This window comes from Cydia strobilella, chromosome 21 (genome assembly GCF_947568885.1).
Source record: "Cydia strobilella chromosome 21, ilCydStro3.1, whole genome shotgun sequence".
NCBI lineage: Eukaryota > Metazoa > Arthropoda > Insecta > Lepidoptera > Tortricidae > Cydia > Cydia strobilella.
The window spans coordinates 1,346,872-1,366,421 of NC_086061.1; the positions used below are offsets into that span (position 1 = coordinate 1,346,872).

The 19,550-nt window shown below is 38.2% G+C and overlaps 2 protein-coding genes across 3 annotated transcripts in view; both read right to left on the reverse strand.

The window, feature by feature from the left end:
* Window positions 1–318: 318 nt before the first annotated feature.
* Window positions 319–19,550, reverse strand: part of LOC134751054 (inactive dipeptidyl peptidase 10) — a 195,142-nt gene continuing 175,910 nt past the window's right edge. For both annotated transcript variants that reach the window (XM_063686394.1, XM_063686393.1), the window contains exons 13-19: window positions 17,777–17,949; window positions 17,016–17,158; window positions 16,007–16,198; window positions 15,184–15,341; window positions 13,650–13,861; window positions 12,789–12,964; window positions 319–7,201 (exon numbers count right to left, since the gene is read on the reverse strand). In XM_063686394.1, coding sequence (XP_063542464.1) covers window positions 12,821–12,964; window positions 13,650–13,861; window positions 15,184–15,341; window positions 16,007–16,198; window positions 17,016–17,158; window positions 17,777–17,949 — 1,022 coding nt within the window. In that variant the 3' untranslated portion in view covers window positions 319–7,201; window positions 12,789–12,820. The remainder of the gene's footprint in view (window positions 7,202–12,788; window positions 12,965–13,649; window positions 13,862–15,183; window positions 15,342–16,006; window positions 16,199–17,015; window positions 17,159–17,776; window positions 17,950–19,550) is intronic.
* On the reverse strand, window positions 9,451–11,846 carry LOC134751239 (uncharacterized). The gene is made up of 2 exons (XM_063686623.1): window positions 11,682–11,846; window positions 9,451–10,352 (listed from the first exon to the last, which is right to left on the reverse strand). The coding sequence occupies exons 1-2, from the start codon at window positions 11,812–11,814 to the stop codon at window positions 9,532–9,534; spliced, it is 954 nt and encodes a 317-aa protein (XP_063542693.1). The 5' UTR covers window positions 11,815–11,846; the 3' UTR covers window positions 9,451–9,531.

Here is a 19,550-nt window from a genome sequence, read left to right on the forward strand (position 1 = left end):
ATAGGTTAGTGTAATACTGTGAATTACAATAGGAGACTCAGCATATTACTTAAAAATCGCTACTAAAAAAATGTAGTTGACAATACATTAAAAAAAAACTTCTATGAAATAACCATTATATGAGGCCAATTCTCGCTCGTACTAGACTACCTAAAGCAGTGAGATGGAAGTCACTCACAAATAAATAAATAAAGATATATACCGTAAAAACATGGTGATATGTTATTGGCCGGTACTGTAAGTATTCAATTTAACCGTAAATAATAAAAATCCCTAATGACATTATGAACTTGGGATACTGAAATGACACAACATATATATGATATCTATTTATTGATTTCATAATACAGTAGGTATAATAGTTTCGACCGAGTGATTGAAGTACGATATTTAACAGTAAATAAAATTTGTAGCAATAACAGCATGAAGGCAATACTTTAATTATAAGTAGGTACTTAGTACAGTCCAACGTGCAGCCCTTTAGGTATATAATTATTTTTTTGTTTACAGTTTTTTGTTTATTATTATTTATTAATTTAAAACGCGTTTCATGCAAATTAATACCTTGGAAAATATTAACAAAGTTGCGGATTGTCTTTAGACTCCGATATTCCTACAGGCCATGATATAATTCGTTCAGTCATCAAGTTTAAGTTTGACCGTGTCAAGTTTACTTAACCGGTACATTTATTTAGAACTCCATTGCTCTGTTATTGTTCGGCCTATACAAATACTGTCCCTCACAATTAACTCTAAAGTGCTTTATTCCATAAGTGAATCTTAATGAACTTATAGAATTTATTATACTTACGTAACTCTGATCTCACTGATTGTATCGTGTATTTTAACGTTTTAAATAATTTTAGAAACATAAAAGTAGATACTGTAGCGGAGTGACGCACTCCTAAAAATATTTATCTTTTTATTTGATAGCCTTCTCTTGCCTATCTCCGAAGGTACTACATAAATGTGTACATTACTACTTATCAACACACTTGCTCAAAACGACGTTTTTATTCCACCGATTTTTGGCTCATAATACTAGATATTTAACACGCGTGCTCTTTCAGTGTATTATTCCACTCGTGCTTTTTCATTATATTATCCGACTGAGTTAAGAAGCTAACTGATTACTAATAATATGCATGGAAAGGGAGCCTTCTTTAATTGCTCGGACTGGCGCGCACCGCGCCTGCGCAGTGCGCGGCCCGGCCGGCCCGCCCGCCGCGCCGCCCGCGGCCGGGGCAAGCGAGGGCCGGCCGGCAGTACGAGTATGACAGATGAAACACACAATACTATTTTAAATATTAAAATTTGATTAATATGAAAGTTTCTTTTTTTTCTCGCAAGTGTGTTGAAAAAAGTCGTATGAAACACGTGTGCATTGGTCATTACACACATCGGCTTTCTTATTGCGCGCTCGCTTACAGCTCGCGCGCACAATATCGCCTCGTGTGTAATGACTTTCTCGCACTAGTGCGTAAAGAGCATTTTTCGTGCATATGTCGAAGGTTTAAAGGGCCATATGTACTGTAAAACGTTGTACGATACACGTGCGAATACGTAATCTCTCCTGCGGTCGTGTTTTAATTTATCGCCACTCGCACTCGTTTCGAATTTCCTCTTTTCCGCACTTATATCGTAAATAACTATTATTAAACTATTAAAAAGTTCCATTCATTCAAAATAAACACAATAATAAGTGCAATTAACTGTTTTATTCAAAATACTACATGGCGCAGCCGGTAGGATACGAACTTATGAAGATTAAAACTGATTAAGAAGGCACATAGTTTTAAGCCAATATTCCTAGTATCATATAACAATAAGTCTTCTAGCCTTGAGTAATGCCATGCCTTCTTCAAATAAAAGGTATCTTTAAGTAGGTACCCACTCAAAAGTTTATTCAGTATTCGGTTAGTAAAGATTGGAGCATTTCGTTTCAATAAGATGAATTTTACCCAGAAGTTTTTAGAGTAAAGAATAATTTATCTGGTTCATAATTATTTCGAGGGCCCTTAGAAGACGTTTCAAAACCGCTGTTAATGTTAGCGCTCAGTTTGGTTTATGCGTATTGTCTAAAATATCCGCGTTTGCTGTATTTTTCTCATTTCGATGTCGATAGCGTTTAAATTGACAAAATGAAGACCGGAGGGCTGCACGCCGAACGTTGTTGACATACCTAACGATAATTACAGAGGAAATAACAATAGTTAATTATAAACTCTAAAACAACAAGCCTTACCTTACGCTACTGGAAACTAAACTAGCCTATGTAACGTATAAACAAATTCTTAATTTTTCAGGAAATGGGGATGTTGTTAACATAAGACTTTATTAAGTTTCATACGCTCTATACCTACTGCGAAAATACAGTTTGTAGTGTTTGTAATGAATAATAATATGAACGATTAAAAATGCTATAGTTTAAAACAGTATTCACTATTAACTTAATTTTTATACACATGAAAAAAAAACAGACAGCTATGATTGTTTTTCTGTTGATCGTTTAAATGGAAAACAAACTTTACTTATAAGAGTATTGTAGGGCTTATAATAAGGTAGTTAGGTAATTAAAATGTGATAAACTAAATATTTAGCTCCTCCTCCTGGTAGGTATACCTACCTTATTTACGTAAATACCTACCATGTATAAGTATCTAAATATTTATTATACCCCTAGACGAATCGGAAATGTAAACTGGCTTAACTAAACACGAAAATATCGATCGATTCGATAAGTATATTAACATAGAGTTAAACCAAGATTAAACTCTGTAGGGAATTTAGTTATAAAATCAAATGTCTATAAAATTATGACGTTAAAAATAACACTTCCACAGTCTGTGCTATCAAATGCGCTGCAGTTAGCTTGGACACATTTAGGTATTCAGTTATTTTCCATTTTATTCCAAATTCGCATAGTTCAAATGAATGTATGGAATATATGAACTTACCAGTTCAACGAAGACGCGAAAGCCCTGAATTGTTAATTTTTAAAGAGTTAAGCCAGTCCACGTTTTCAGCTTCGTGAAATTAGTAATATTTTCTCTCATAACATTGTGATGAGAAACCGTAAAAATAAGCAAAGTGCCTATTGCCGTCGTTCTTACTTTTTGCGGTATAAAGTTTAGCTTTTACTTGACTACTTTATTTAAGACCCAGTGTGTATTGCTACTTGAATAAAATATAAATATTTTGTCGCTTCAGAGGTATAGTTTGAATTAGTAACTCTTAGAAATAGAATGAGAGCTAATTTAATACTATTTAATTAATGATTGGACCAAAATTACAAATCACAAAGTTATTAAATGGTTCAGTAAGTAAATAATTAGAGATTCCACATTCCACAATATAATGTATCATTCTGTATATAATACTTAGTTTGACACAATAAAAAAGTTACCGTTTTCAAACGTTTCTGTATACGTTAAAATTTTACGTGACATCAATACAAAAACAAAACAAAAACACTAATTTCATAAAAAACAAAGATTTTGGTGTTATCCAGCGCTACGCCGCGCCGCGTAGCCACCCATACGTAGCAGTATGATGAAAATTACTACCGAGGGCATTCTCCACATCGGCATAAATAATCTGCGTCCTTTTTGGGCAAAAAACAATGTATCCAACACTCAAACATACATAGTCCAAGGGCCTTCTTCGGGCCTTCTTACGAAACCCGTAGTAAAATGCGTTTCTCTTACACATTTTACAACGCATGGAAGTAAGGTAGCCATGGTAATGCTACATAGCCACCCAAAGGCCCTGACTTCCTACCAAATCGATGAACAAAGGAGAACAACCAACACCAATAAGGCAAAATTTCACAATCTGTGCGTATCTTGATCGTAATCTAAAAAGAGTAAGCAAATATTGAGTCCCTAATGAAATTGCGATCTTACGTCTTAAGTTACAAGACATAGGGGTTGTTTTTATATGCCAAGAACTTCTATTATAGATAAATAATCTAGACCATTCACAAAATCACGAACAGAAAATTCATCAAGTAATATGATTTTACTAATACGTGACGTAATAAGTTTGTCATATCATCGTTACGCAATCTTTACAACCCAGCGTTTTAATAAGTATAATCAAACTCTGTCTTATAAGATACTTACACAACAAGAATAACGACGTATTTGGCACTTTAGGTCTTTGTTTTATCTTTTCCGTACACTTTTGCTGCGCTGGCTACTCTGACTCAAATGCTTTGCCAACTGTACCTACATTTCTTTTCACAGTCAACCAACCCCTACTCATTGAGATAACTCTTTAGGACGTGAAAAAAAAAGGATTCATTCTTCGAAAATCTGTCAATAAGATTTAAACTTTCTGCCAGAAGGAACAGTCATTAATTTAAGAGCATCCTTTTTGATAAACTACGTCTTATTTTTAGACCAGCTCATTTTAAAGTATACTTTGTCATGACTTGCCTATATTGTAGTGTTGTTCACGAAGCAAGGGTTAGACATTTTATATTTTATATGTTTTCCTTGTTTTCTTTATTATGAGAGCCAGGAGCAGCCAGTATCGAACATGGTTCACGACAAATTACAGGAAAAAGTAATACCAATGTATTAATCTTTCAATAAAAGCCTTCAGGAAAACGACATGCTCTCTTCCTCATAATATTGAACTGGATAACATTTATCGAAGGTTTAAGGAATTTTTAAGCTAATCACAAAATTATGTAGGTACTTGTGTAGTCCTGAGCGTGCTGGAATTTTATCGTCTCCTGTAATTTGCGACTAACTTTAAGTCGGAACGAGGACAACTTTGACAAACTCGTTTCTAAAAAAATTCATCGCTCGCAATTGTGTTGTGCTGCAAAATGTATATACTCTGGTAGTAGAAAAAGGCAGCAAATTAAAAACGTAGGCGCGAAAGATAGATCTCCCATACAAATTTGAAATTGGCGCCTTATTCTACTGACAAAGTTGGTTTGCCAGAGTATAGTTTATGATTAACATTTTGCATAATTGAACACTAGATTGTTATTTAGGATTGTGATGGGCACTCATCAAAACGAGTTTATAAAAATTTTCCGATTAACTTCACCGACACTACTTATATTAGTTTAAAACTTACAGAAACGCCGTTATATTATTAATATGACAATTTATCCATGTTTGATGAGGGTGCGATATCAGAAAAGTGCTTAAGTACTTAATTTAAGAGGTAATTTCACTATTCCATTATTGCTACTATTTTTAAGTTTACAATTTTAAACCATTCTAAAAGTATTAATGCACAAAGTTTACTAATCAATACTCTCTTTTTACTAGATATATATTTAAAATTGTTAATTTAACTATTGGTCTTTAATAAAATTTCTTTAAAATACTAATCTTTATCAAAGTGACTAGGGCATGCAAACTTGAAACATGAGAATGAGCAATTTTTTGTTTAAGTTCAAATATAAGTATGTAAAAACGCACGTCTTACAAAGTGGTACCTTACAATAGCGGCTAGACAGGCTATTTGAGACCTGTGCTGGTCGAGGTTTGAGTCTTAATTTAGCAGTTAACTTGCAGTAGTTAATAAAACTGTCTCAAAACATACTTACATACCTAACTCATGGGTTCCAATAGCTTCACGAAACGTCAATAATTATGCTGCCTTTGGTTAAGTGAGAAGGTGTAAAACAGACGTGGGTACAGCGATATAAAAGGTCGTTAACTTGGACGAAAAGTGGGTCGAAAACATTCGGAAACACCCGAAACACGTCGTTTCTGAGGACATTGCAAGAGTTAACGATTTCGATACATTTTTGTGAGACTATAGTACAACTTGTAAGAAGTAGAAGGTTGTAATATGTCTATAAGGATAAAGTAAGAAAATTATACTGTTAATAGTCCATTTATTTTATAATGTCCACAGAAAAGACGCGTAACCTTAACTCACTAAACAAGTTTTTGACCCAAATACCACTCCCTGAAACGTGCGTAATAGTGAATGATTATTAATATCTAATACTGTACATTTATTTGTCATTTAGAAATTACACTTTACCTTTTTCCTATAACGCTAACTTCCGAAGTTACGTGTGGCGAATATTTTGTTTTATTATAGTACATTTTGTATTACAAATACAGCTTTAAGTTTGTCAACAACCTTTTGCTGAATAAAAACATAACTTGCTTTCAAAACACATACGTAGCTAAGCTAAGTATATTTTTTATTTAAAACTATATTTGTATTCTGTTATAGAAAATTTAAGATGGCTATGAAGTTGTAGCCGTATAATATTTAACCCTTTATGGATCCACGGAAACCTCAATGAAAGTCATCACTTTTCAACAAGTTTATGTGAGTTTCTCCAGCAAAAAGGTGTTTCAAAAGTCATAAACGGAGCTTTCTCGAGCAGACATGACGATGAGTAAGCCCTATAATATGAACTAACTACTAGGATCACAAAACTCATTAACTAAAGAACTATTATCAATTCCTTTATGTTGTCACTAGTTGAATTGCATTAGACCTCTCTTTGGGATATCTAATTTGGGACTTTAATATCCTGAACATTTTTGAAAACTGGATGTTTGAATAAAAACAGATCACACCAATATTACTAACAAGAATTTAAAAAAAAACTATGATGTTTCTTATTTAAACGAATATTGTAGGAAAAGTTGTTCGCAGAAATGTTCAAGATAATTAAAGAGCCGTTAGAAAGTTTGCGAATATATTACAAGCAAAAGAATATTTTGAAATTTCATTTCAAGAAAATTTATAATATTTTTTCCTGAATAAAATTATATAAGTAATGGGAAATTTTTTAATTGCATCAAAACAATTTATTTACGATCACCCTCTATCAATGAGGAGGCATTGTGCTTCGACCAATCGCTGGTCCGCCGAACACTCACACTAATGCATTACCCGAGCACACAACCGAATTGAACGTGTCACGATTCTTGACGCATCAGCCACAGGCTGCACACTTTTTAACTCAAAATAAAATCATAGTCAAATCACGATAGTCCACTGTCTAATATTAGAGCTGTCGCACATCATTGACAGAGTTTATAACATGATAAAAATGTATTTAATACTAATGTATTATCACATACATGATTATGAGTTTAGAGCTGTCCACTCTTTGGCAGTAGACATGTTGGGATCAGGATATGGAATTGTTGTACTACAGGTTAATAGGATAAGGTTGCAATGTGCCGACGACTCCGTTCATTACCTGGAAATGATAATTATGTCAAAGTTTGAGAACAAAAAAATTCCAAGACGTTAAGTTACATTACAAAATACTATTAGACACTAAGTTAATGTTTCTAAATTCTGTAAAAAATGTTCAATGCAGCGTAATTGCTCCGCTAAATAATTTCCGTTATTGTTTCAATTCGGCTGTACAATAGAGTAGAGGACCTAAGTGTATATAATCTTATAATTTCGTTTTACTGTTCTTGGGCATTAAAGCTGTCAGTCTTGACAATTTGCTCCAATAAGTTATCCGAATTAAATAAATTAAGCTGTCAGTTTTTAAGGGGCCCACTGACTATCAGTCCGCCGGACGATATCAGCCTGTCAGTTATTCGGAACTGTCAAATGTTTGTTCTCTTTTGAATTGCTAATAAGATCGTTCGTACAAAATAAACAAGGATGCTTAAAGGCCTTCGAAAAGGCCTAATACTTGGTAAAATTAGTAACATATAAAAAAGCTAAATGACGAAACAGATTTCTATATTTATATTAGTATGCAAAATAATTGTGGTCTGCAATAAAAATCATCTGTTCACTAAAGTCTGATTTGCACTCGTCGAGGAACGCCGAGCACTGTCTCCAGCCTCATGTGATTATGCACAACGATCAGCGCTAAGCCACAGATTTAATATATATGCTAGATGACGCAAATATCACGATTTGTATTGAAACCAAGCGTGCCGACTTTTTCATACAAAATTTACGCATAATATAATTTTAAAATTACTTACCCGTGACAGGAAATATGTTTTCCCCTCACTAGCTCGGAAAGCCGTCTTTTATGCTTTAAAACAAGCGGGGAAAAACGCATTTTATCCACTAGTGGGGAAAGTAATTTGACCTTGGATGAAGCGTGTTTAAGTAGCTTGACAGATAACAAAACGTAAAACGCTCGTAATAATGGTTCGTTCGATATTAATTATCATTAAATAAATGGTTTGAGAATCTAATAAAAAATACCAGATTTAGCTTTATTTTTATATAAATTTCCATAATAAACGTTTGTTTTTTAATAATTATGTTAAATATAATTCTGAACGCACAAGTTAAGTCGATGCAATTTCAAAACGCACCATTGACATTTCATACGTCAGAAATGTCAACATTGACAACAAAAATTTTACTTTAAAACTTCTTACGTAAAAGTACAGAATTTTGAGTTTTTTGTTATAATATCGTAAAAAAATGAGTGATTCCAGTTGATGAAGATGATCTAACGCCTGTGGATGTTGCACTTTCCTCGCTATAGTGAGGGGAAAAGTTTTGTGTTACACACGGGTGCAAATGTATTTTACTTCTCGTGTGTTAAAACACTCGCTACGCTCAGGATTCTATTTTAAAACCACTCGCTTCGCTCGTGGTTCAACTATAGAATCCTTTCGATTGCTCGTGTTTCAATTCCACACTCGCGGGTAAAATACAACTTTGCACCCTTGTGTAACAAATAACTATTTTGCCTTTGGGTGCTCGCAATTTTTGGGCTGTTGCAGTTAATTATCACGCAACGAGGCATTTTTTAAGTTTTCACGGACGTCCGGCTGCAACAACTGACGCGCGTGGACTGTCAAGAGCGACAGTCAAACCTCGACGCTTGGTCGGGGTTCGGACACGCGGAGTAGATGCATTTGCGTCATCTATGGTGTATTTAGGCTGCGTTTCGACCAGAGATGTGCGAGGTAGCTAAGCGGCGCGAGGCTGTGTAACGAGGAGGTGTAACGGTGTGAGTGTTTCCATCAAAGATGTGCGAGGCGGCTGAGCGGCGCGAGGCTGTGTAACGAGGAGGTGACAGAGGCTACGAGCGGTGCGAGGATGTGTTGGCCGACGGACACGAGCGTAGTCACTGGACAGTCTCAGAGGTAGATAGATGTGTAGCATGGATCAGCGGAGAAAAATACTTTTATATTTATCAATTTGCGATGAAGAAATGGAGGCAGAGAATACAGAATTTATTTCTACTCTTTTGACACACAGAAGACGTCACAGATTTTGGATACGAAACCATATAAAATTTCATCGACAACATGGAGAATTTTTTACTTTTTTCGCCACGGCTGATGATGAAACATTCGAAAATTCTTATCGGGTGTCTAGAAATACCTTTGAAATATTATTCAATTTAATTGAGAATATTATCAAGAAGAATGACACCCACTTCAGAGACTGTATATCAGCTAAGGAAAGGATAGCAATATGTTTGAAGTAAGTAAAAACGTTTTATTTTTAAATTCGTTTGTTTTTATTAAATCGTAGTAATTAGTACAAAAAATAATCATTTATTATAATAGAAGATGTAATCAATTATATTCTTCACGGGAAATGGTTTTTTTCTGATCCCAGTGGTGTTGGTTTTGGCAGCATGCTAGTAGCTTCAGATTCCGACGGTGTTTCCATCTGGCCTACCACGTTATTAGTCAATTCAGATTCCAGTTGTAACGACGGTGTTTCCATCCGGCCTATCATGTTATTTGTATCGCTACCAGAGCAAGTAGAATAACCACCATTATAACCACCATTTGGATTATACCATGACATTACGTAAGATTCCTCAGTTTCGGATATAATATTAAAAAGTTTCCTTTTTAAAGGAACTTGTAGATAATCAGGTAGTTTTTTATATGTTTTTGCCATTGAAAGAAAGAACAAATCAATATCATCGTGATCCGTTGGTTTTAAGAATTCTTTTAATTCTTGTCTTTCTTTTCGAAAATTTTCCTGATTTTCTAGATGTCTATTCAATATGCATGATAAATCATCTTCTTTTTTCTTCTTTGATGAGGATGAAACATCGGACGTTGACGCTATTTTAGTTCGCAGACTTAAATCATCGTTGCTTTTATTGGAATTTTGAGACGCTATTTCACTTCGCAGACTTAAATCATCGTTGCTTTTATTGGAAGTTTGAGAACTTGAATCATCTGTTTTTTGTGATAGAATAGTATTCTCCAAACTTGAGTCCCTCTCTCTATTTGACATGTACGGCAAAAGGTATTCCATGATCTTTTGATACTTCCATTCACGTATTTTTCGTGGAGACTGTCCGCTTTTTTTTGTTTTCTGCCTCTTAAGGGCGTCGCGATGGCTGTCCCGTAGCTGTTTCCAACGAGATTTTGCGCTTTGAACTGAAACAACAAAACGTATGATTGGTAATCAATACGTGTATTGACTTGTTATAAACACATATTTTATCATTATCACCAGAAATCGGATAAAATTGCGACATTGCTATCAATAATATGGACATAAGTCCAAATATGAATAAATTAATTAATCGATCAATCAAAATTTAAAAAAAACTGCAACAGATTATAATAAATACTAACACAAGTAGCTTTATTACCCTCGACTTGAAAATTAATTAAAACAGGTTTTTTTAAATTATGATTGAATGATTAATTTATTTATTCAAATTTGGAGTCATGTCCATATTATTGATAGCAATGTCGCAATTTTATCGGAACCCTGATTATCACCTATATTTTTAACACGTTCGTTTTTTTTTCAGGTATTTATCAACGGGTCTGTCATTTCATAGATTGGCAGAAAATTTTAGAATTGGAGTCTCAACTGTGTCGAGGATTGTAGTCGAAGTTTGTGATGCCCTTTGGCTGGTACTACAACCTCTTGTCATACCAAAACCCACTGAAGATGATTGGAAACGAATTGCAAAAGAGTTTGGAGAGCTATGGCAGTTTAAAAACTGTTTGGGAGCTCTAGATGGTAAACATGTTTATGTCAAGTGTCCTGCAAATTCTGGATCATGTTTTTTTAATTATAAACATCGATTTTCTATAGTGTTAATGTGCTTAGCTGATGCAAAAAGAAAGATTATAATGGTTGATGTAGGATCCCAGGGAAGATTCAGTGATGCTGGAATTTTCGATGATAGTGTTTTCGGAAGATTGTTAAGAGAGAAACAATTAAATATTCCGCAACCTGAACCCTTATATGAAGGAGGAGAACCAGTACCGTTTGTGTTTGTTGGAGATGAGGCTTTCCCTTTATTGGAAAATTTTATGCGCCCATACCCGCGGGTTCAGTTAAATGAACAAAAACGTATATTTAACTATAGACTGTCGAGGGCACGTCGCATTGTGGAAACCACTTTTGGAGTATTGGCTCGAAAATGGTATGTTTACCGTAAAGACTTTGAATGCAACGTAAAAACAGTAGACAAAGTCGTAAAAGCCACTTGTGTGTTGCATAATTTTTTAATAGAAAGACAGCCCGATTATTTCTCTACCATCGAAACAACAATTCCAACGGGTACTCTTAGACCCATTACTGACAATCCAATCATCGTTGAGACAAGTGATGGTAATCAAGTTAGAGAAAAATACTGTTCCTATTTTAATAATGAAGGAAAAGTGTCGTGGCAAGATACTCGTATTTCGTCACGAATTCATCCGGCACGTGTACAATAAGATATTCTTTGAAAAAAAAACAGTTTTTCTACTTACCGTCTCTAAACTTTATTTCTTCCACAATTTCACCCCATGCAGCATCCTTTGTTTCGTTACATTTGTAATATTTTGAAGAAATGTCCCATAAACATGGATAATTTTTAACCGCTTCAATTAATTTCTCGTCCATAACTACGCTGATTACGCACACCGATCGATGATGGAAACCGGGAGCCAACTGAACTCAGCGGCCAGTATCGCGTGCGCTCCGCTCTCGCCTCACCGCACCCCGCTCGCCCGGAATCCTCGCTACGCATCCTCGCACCGCTTAGCTACCTCGCACGACGCCGCCTCGCAACACATTCCTCGCACACATCTTTCCCTTCGTTTGTATGTACAAAAACCTCGCTTCTCTGAGCTGTTTCCACCAGAGCTAAGCTAAGCGAGGATAGGTAAATGAAGCGTTTCTATTGGTTAATGACAAACACATCCCTCGCAACGCATCCTCGCACATCTCTGGTGGAAACGCAGCCTAAACATGGATAATTTTTAACCGCTTCAATTAATTTCTCGTCCATAACTACGCTGATTACGCACACCGATCGATGATGGAAACCGGGAGCCAACTGAACTCAGCGGCCAGTATCGCGTGCGCTCCGCTCTCGCCTCACCGCACCCCGCTCGCCCGGAATCCTCGCTACGCATCCTCGCACCGCTTAGCTACCTCGCACGACGCCGCCTCGCAACACATTCCTCGCACACATCTTTCCCTTCGTTTGTATGTACAAAAACCTCGCTTCTCTGAGCTGTTTCCACCAGAGCTAAGCTAAGCGAGGATAGGTAAATGAAGCGTTTCTATTGGTTAATGACAAACACATCCCTCGCAACGCATCCTCGCACATCTCTGGTGGAAACGCAGCCTTATACTGTGGCTTAGCATATGCGCGTCGCTCGAGCACTACCTCCAGCCTACGGCCCAGCTACGACATCGCGCGGCGGCGACAGCGGCGAGCGGCAGCCATAGGTGGGAACAAAAGGTCCGATCGCTGTGTCTCGCTCCAACCTATGGCCGCCGCTCGCCGCGGCCGCCGCCGCTCGCCGCGGCCGCCGCCGCGCGATGTCGTGGTCGAGCCATAAAGGACAGGGATTAAGGCACAAACTCACCGCGAGTAGAACTCTTCGTCCCGCCACGTGTCTCAGTCGAGGTTGCCGCCGTTACGCAGCCCCGCCTTGGTCTCGGGCGGCACCTGCTTGCGAAAGCAGTCATCGAGGAACGCTGACATGGTGCGGTACAGGTGCCGCCTCACGCCGGACAAGCTGTGTCCCTCGTCTGGGTAGATCTGTTTGGAAAGCGGGCTTTTGAGACAAAACCAGTTAACTTGAGACAAAAACGGTTAGTTTCACTAGACTTATATTGACCGGGATATAGACCGTGATTACCTATTGTATTGTTTATGAGCTCCCGATAACACAAAAGGTAATCACGGTCTATATCCCGGTCAATATGTCTAGGCGTAGTAGGGTTGGCTTTATTCACGTGATTAAATAACAGTCACTTTTTACCATAGCGGGATGGAAAGTAACGGACAACATTTTGTCACGCTGTCACAGAAGAACAACCATTGAATATATAAATAATAAGTAGTTAAAAAGTGGTTTTCTAGAAAAAGTTGTATGTGATGAAATTGTAGAAAAAAAAAAGTTATTCGTACTGGTTTAGTTATTAGGTTATTACTGATTGTACACGGATAATACTTTTCTCTAACGGAAGACGCAAATGTCAGAAAACCCTAATCCGGTGAAAATGTGTCCTACACTCATAAGAGTGAATGTAATGATCATAATCTGACTTGCCAGCCACTTATTGTGCAGTGCCGTGAACCAGCAGCAGCATCTTATCCTGGGATCTCACCTGCTGCCCTGGTCGGCCAGCGACCGCGCCAGCGCCATGGTCTGCTGCACGTGCACGTTGTCGTCGGCCGTGCCGTGCATCAGCAGCAGCATCTTGTCCTGTAAGGGTCTCACCTGCTGTCTGAACATGCTGCCCTGCTCGGCCAGCGACCGCGCCAGCGCCATGGTTTGCTGCACGTGCACGTTGTCGTCGGCCGTGCCGTGCACCAGCAGCAGCATCTTGTCGTGCAGCGCCGCGGCCTGCTTCGTCACGTCAGCGTCGGCGTAGCCGCGGTAGTTGCCCGTCGCGTTGGGCAAGCCCATGTAGCGCTCCGCGTAAGCAGATGCTGTGAGCACAATATAAATATAAATGGGACATTATTACACAAATTGACTAAGCCCCACAGTAAGCTCAATAAGCTTGTGTTGTGGGTACTTAGACAACGATATATATAATATATAAATACTTAAATACATAGAAAACACCCATGACTCAAGAACAAACATCCGTGCTCATCACACAAATGAATGCCCTTACCAGGATTTGGACCTGGGACCATCGGCTTCATGCGGCCTGACTACGCGGACGTCGGATCCTACATCCGATATCGGATCGGACCATGTGAAAACGCTCTTAGAATTAATCTCGTTTTTCAATTAGGATTCCACGAGTATTTTATTAGTTATATAAATAAAATAACATTTAATATTTTTCATTTATTCATTTGCTATTACCGCTTTGCCCGACTCTCAAGCAACTAATAATATATTTTCCTTTCCTTTATTTTCCTTTTTAAGATTTGGAAACCAAATCAATATAGGCATGTCACCTATTCGTCGGCTTTACGGATATAATATCCTACGCTAGTGAACAAAAAGCACTTTAGGGCATAAGGGAATAACCAGCTGATGCTTATGTCATGTCTTATCTAATGGGATTCTTCTATAAAAAATATAACACTGAGCTCTCGCAAAACCGTTAAGCTTACTACAAAAAACTTGGATGTACAAAAAACGATCTTGCGGCTTGCACATAAAGTTAAAATCTATTCGAACGCGTTGTCAACATACTGTCATTTAGAAATGTTAGTGCAAGATTTCTTTGTTATCGTTTAACGTGAATTGTCGCCGTCTGTCATTTACCTACATGTTACAAGCGTACGTGTGGTCTCACTTTTTCGCAAGACAAAGCGGCCATAAAAGCTTTATTCTTAATGCGATATAAAAGACATGCAAAGGTAATATATAACTATAAATATACATACGTAAATCTAACACAATTTTCAGTTTAGCACCTACCTACTTAGTTGAGTGATTTTAGGTGTCAAAGTAACGGATACGTGGTACATAGTTACGAAGTTAATTTGACACTAATGCTGATTAGGATCGACAATACAAAATAATACATTGGTAATAAAATAGTAACTATAGTTCGTCAAATGCAGTTTTTTTATGAAAGTACTAAAGAACAAATTAAGGTGCCGTGGGTTCTCCCAGCAGAGTTTTTGAAAAATCGTAGTGTTCGCACCATTAAAAAAATTATGACAAATTTTGCACAAAAGCTAAAAATATGAAAATCGATTCCAAAAATGCGCAATTTTATTTTTAATCGAACTCATCGATTACTTTTCTACAGTTGCGACCTGAACTGAAGTTTCCAAATTCTTACCATAGTATCTCCAGCGCACGATAGGCGTGATGGCGATGCCGCAGTGGAACACGTCCAGCGGGCTGGCCAGCGCCAGCGCCGCCAGGAACCCGCCGTGCGCGCGCCCCCACACCGCCACGCGACGCGAGTCGATGAAGTGCAGCGAGTCACGGAGGTACCTGGAAATTGGGAAACTCTTAGCACGCTGAGAACAGAGGCTCTACGGCGACAAACGAAATTTCTTTAACTGCCTCTCTTTATTATAGTGGCAGTGGTACTCACTCCGCCACCTCGAGCTGTTTTAGCGTATCTGAACAGGCGTTGCATCCCCGGCAGGCAAGCGAGGTTGGCCCAGTATGCTAGTGGTCCAGTTATTAGTGGCAGTACATCTCTAAACAATTTTAGTACTTGTCTGTTGTTTGTATATTTTATTAGTTTTTTGTGTAATATGACATTTAGACTGGATACATCTCTGTTTTTTGTAATTTTTGGTTAATTTTATTGCTTGTAAAAAATGACATGTAAAAGTGCCCCTGTGGCCTATTTGCTGAATAAATGTTTGATGTTTGATGCTTGATGAAAATGAAAATGAAAATATTTATTGATAACAATTGTTACATGTCGTTTTTTTAGTAGGTTACATAAATCAAATTAATTATTAAAATTATCTATATTTAAATTATTAACAAAATTATAATTATCAGTATATCGATTATTATTGACATGTAACACAGCTCTAGCCTGTAGTTATTAGTTATTAAAGCACTAGTGGCATGTCGAAAAACTCACTATACTCATAAAACATCTTCTCAAGAAGCCACTTTTTTAATTGAGTGGTACTCACTCCGCCACCTCGAGCTGGTCCTGCAGCTCGACGGTGCCGAGCCGGCGGTGCAGCGCGTGGTGCGCGCCGAGCCCCCGGCCGCCGGCGCCGCGCGCGTCCACGGCCGCCAGCACGGCGCCCGCGCCCGCCGCCAGCGAGCCCCAGCCCAGCGTCCAGCGCTCCGTCACCAGCTGGGTGCCTGGCGCTCCGTGCCTGTTCATTATGACAACTTACGATACCGGTATCATAAATCATAAACGTCATCTCGACTGATATTAGAATAGGGGTCAAATCAAATTGCTTTTTAGGGTTCCGTACCCAAAGGGTAAAAACGGGACCCTATTACTAAGACTTCGCTGTCCGTCTGTCTGTCTGTCACCAGGCGATGAACCGTCATAGCTAGACAGTTGAAATTATCACAGATGATGTATATCTGTTGCCGCTATAACAACAAATACTAAAAAGTACGGAACCCTCGGTGCGCGAGTCCGACTCGCACTTGGCCGGTTTTTGTTTTTTCAGAGATGTTCAAAATTCGACTGTCATTACCGAATCGATTTTGATATAATAATAAAGCTATAGTTGGTCAAGCAAATCTTGCCAGTAGAAAAGGGCAAATTTAAAAAACGTAGGCGTGAAGGGTTATCGTCCCATAGAAAATTTGAATTTCGCGCCGATTTCTACTGAAAAGATTTGCTTGACCGACTATATTACAACATTTTCACAGATAAAAAAATTTGCTGTAACAAAACATTTTATCAGTGTTGGCCATTATTTACGGATTTTGACGGCATCATGATAATTATTGATTTGAGGGTTAATGATATCTACGTGTGTGGATAAAAATAAATAACTTAATTTAACGGATAGAAGAATGAAGTAGCAATCTATCAAGCAAGTTCTTTCCGTAACTGAAATCAAGTTCAGGTTCAGGTTCGCGCTCGAATTTGGCACGAGGCGCACACCCTACCGCTTCCTCAGCTCGAAACTGCGCGGAAATCACACTTCGTCTGTAACAATCACCACTTACACTTTCATGACGAGCGGGTACTTGGTGACCTCGTCTTCCCGGAGCCCGGGCGGCAGCAGCAGCTGAACCCGCGCCGTGTGCCCGCTCGACAGCTGCACTGAGAACGTGCGCGGCGTCGGGATAGCTATTGATGATAGCCGCTCCTGGCGATCGAATACTTGATTCAAGTTTTCAAAATTCTTAATAGAAATCATTGAACTATTGCTAGAAAAAAACGGCAGTTTATGAATCACCTTTAACTAAATTCAAATAAGTCATAGCTTACTTATTTGTGATGGATTGGAAACACTCGCTTTTTTTTGTTTCTGTGGTAGGTATTAATTGAAACAGTTTAATTTCCAACAAACACCACTACGTGATCTTCATAACATCTTTATTGTGATCTAGTATCCTAGCAGGATATAAGGGTTGTAATACATCTATCTACATATAAAACTTGATTATACCGCAAAGTGTAAAAATATCAGGGCAATTGCCAATAATTGCGATTTAGAAGAATAGAAGCCAATCAGAAAAACGTTTCTACATATTATTTAAATATCACGCCGCAGGCGCCCTTCATACTTAATGGCAGCCCGACATTGGGAGCGTGCTTCGCGCGCTCCTACTTACAGGGCGCCTGCAGCGCTATACACACCAATGGGTCGGGTGGCTCACACGCACTACAAATACATCGTTACGTCGTAATACTTTCAATGAAACATCAAGTTAGTTATGTAGGGCTTTCAGTGAATAGTGTCGAGTGTCTGGCGTCTGCTCACCTTGACATCAGTATTGTTCTCCAAGTGCACCAGAATCCTGGGCTCGGGGAGCAGCGTGCGGTACAGGCTAGTGGTGGGCACGCCGGGGCCCAGGCACTCCAGCACGAAGTACGCCGACGACGGGCTGAAGTGCGCCTCGTGGTACAGGCACGGCAGGTTTTGTAGGATGTGTTCTGCGGAAAATTTCATATTTCATCATATTTCAATAATTTCAAATATAAATTACTAAGTATTGGGTGTGCACACTGTGCACCAACTGTTGATTGAATCATATTTAAGTATTATATATGTCGTGGCCAGATCATAGAATTTGATCATTGCACGAATTGGGATTTTAGAATTGATCATTTCATGATATGGTTAGGTCAGGTTTGACTTTTTCATGATGTGTCCAACCGGTCATTTCGTGAAATGATTATTTATTTATTTATTGCCACATCATGAAACATATGTACCTACAGGACGTGCCTGTCAATTCATTGCTTACTTTTCTATAAACTATTGCTTACCTTGAATGGAGCTACAGAAAATAAACTTAATGACCATTTAGTAGTCTTTCCGTATTGTCTTCGGTTACCGCGATAGTTACTCATGAAATAAAACTATGAAAACGGATTATATCGCGTATATTGAATTTATAATACATCCCGACGTTTCGAACTCTTTACAGCAGTAAGTAAGGAGCAAGCGAGACATAGACTGTGAGACCGTAGTGTTGGATGATGCTGGACATTCTGATGTTTTGAAAAGATGTGTCCCGCCGAGTTTGTTGCCGGTCCCATATTGGGATACCCTCCTACAATTTAGGAGGGAATTAAATCTTCTCGGGTCCGTGGTGTAGGGTTGGAGCCGGCATAGTTTATTTTTATCGCGTATATATATATATCTTTACTTGAAAAATAATTATAGTGTATAACTAGCCTTATGAACCGATTTTGCATGTACAACCAGCCTTAAAGTTTGTAGTCTATGATTGTTCATTATTTTAGTATGTGGGTATTTTTGCATTTTGTAATTTTTCCTCAGTCACCCGTTGACCACGAACGCTGTAAAGAGTTCGAAACGTCGGGATGTATTATAAATTCAATATACGCGATATAATCCGTTTTCATAGTTTTATTTCATGAGTCTTTCCGTACTTAAAGTTATTTTTAGCTTACGGATTTCTAAATATTATTCCAATTCTAGTTTTCAATGTCTTTTATTAGTGACTTGACGTTTCCTCTTTAATCTAAATCATATTTTTGCCCGAGTGTCAGCGAAGAAACGGTTGAAACGGTTGAAACGGTTTAACTTGGGCAAAAATCCTTTGCATGTCTGCCCAAGTTGTTGTTGAGTTGGATGTTCTCCGCTACAGGTCGCAATTCTCAACCGATTCGCGTGAAATTTTGTGAGCAAGTTCGACGATTAAATAGAACTTTTTGAAATTGTCGATTCAATTTTTGGAATTTTTCAAAATGGCGGAGCTTAAGGGGCCCACTGACTATCAGTGCGCCGGACGATATCGGCCTGACAGTTGTTAGGAAGTGTCAAATTTTTGTTCTGACAGGCCGATGTCGTCCAGCGGACTGATAGTTAGTGGGCCCCTTTATGACCGCGAGGTCCACTCACAGAGCCACTAGCTAATATTCCGAACTCTCAACCTTATCTTGCATCAAATTCTGTTACAAAGCAAAGTTTGCTAACTACGGAGCTGGAAGAGAAAGAAAAGATCTAAAAGTGAAATCACTAGGGTCGGCGCCAGCTCAAAATGTTAATTTGCCCGGACCGCTTG

Bases quoted from the DNA above. Each gene is read 5' to 3' on its own strand.
- LOC134751239 (XM_063686623.1), bottom strand. From the start codon at position 11,814: ATGGACGAGAAATTAATTGAAGCGGTTAAAAATTATCCATGTTTATGG. The intron at 10,353-11,681 runs GTAAGTAGAAAA...TCATACGTTTTG, and splicing joins AGAAATAAAGTTTAGAGACG to TTGTTTCAGTTCAAAGCGCA.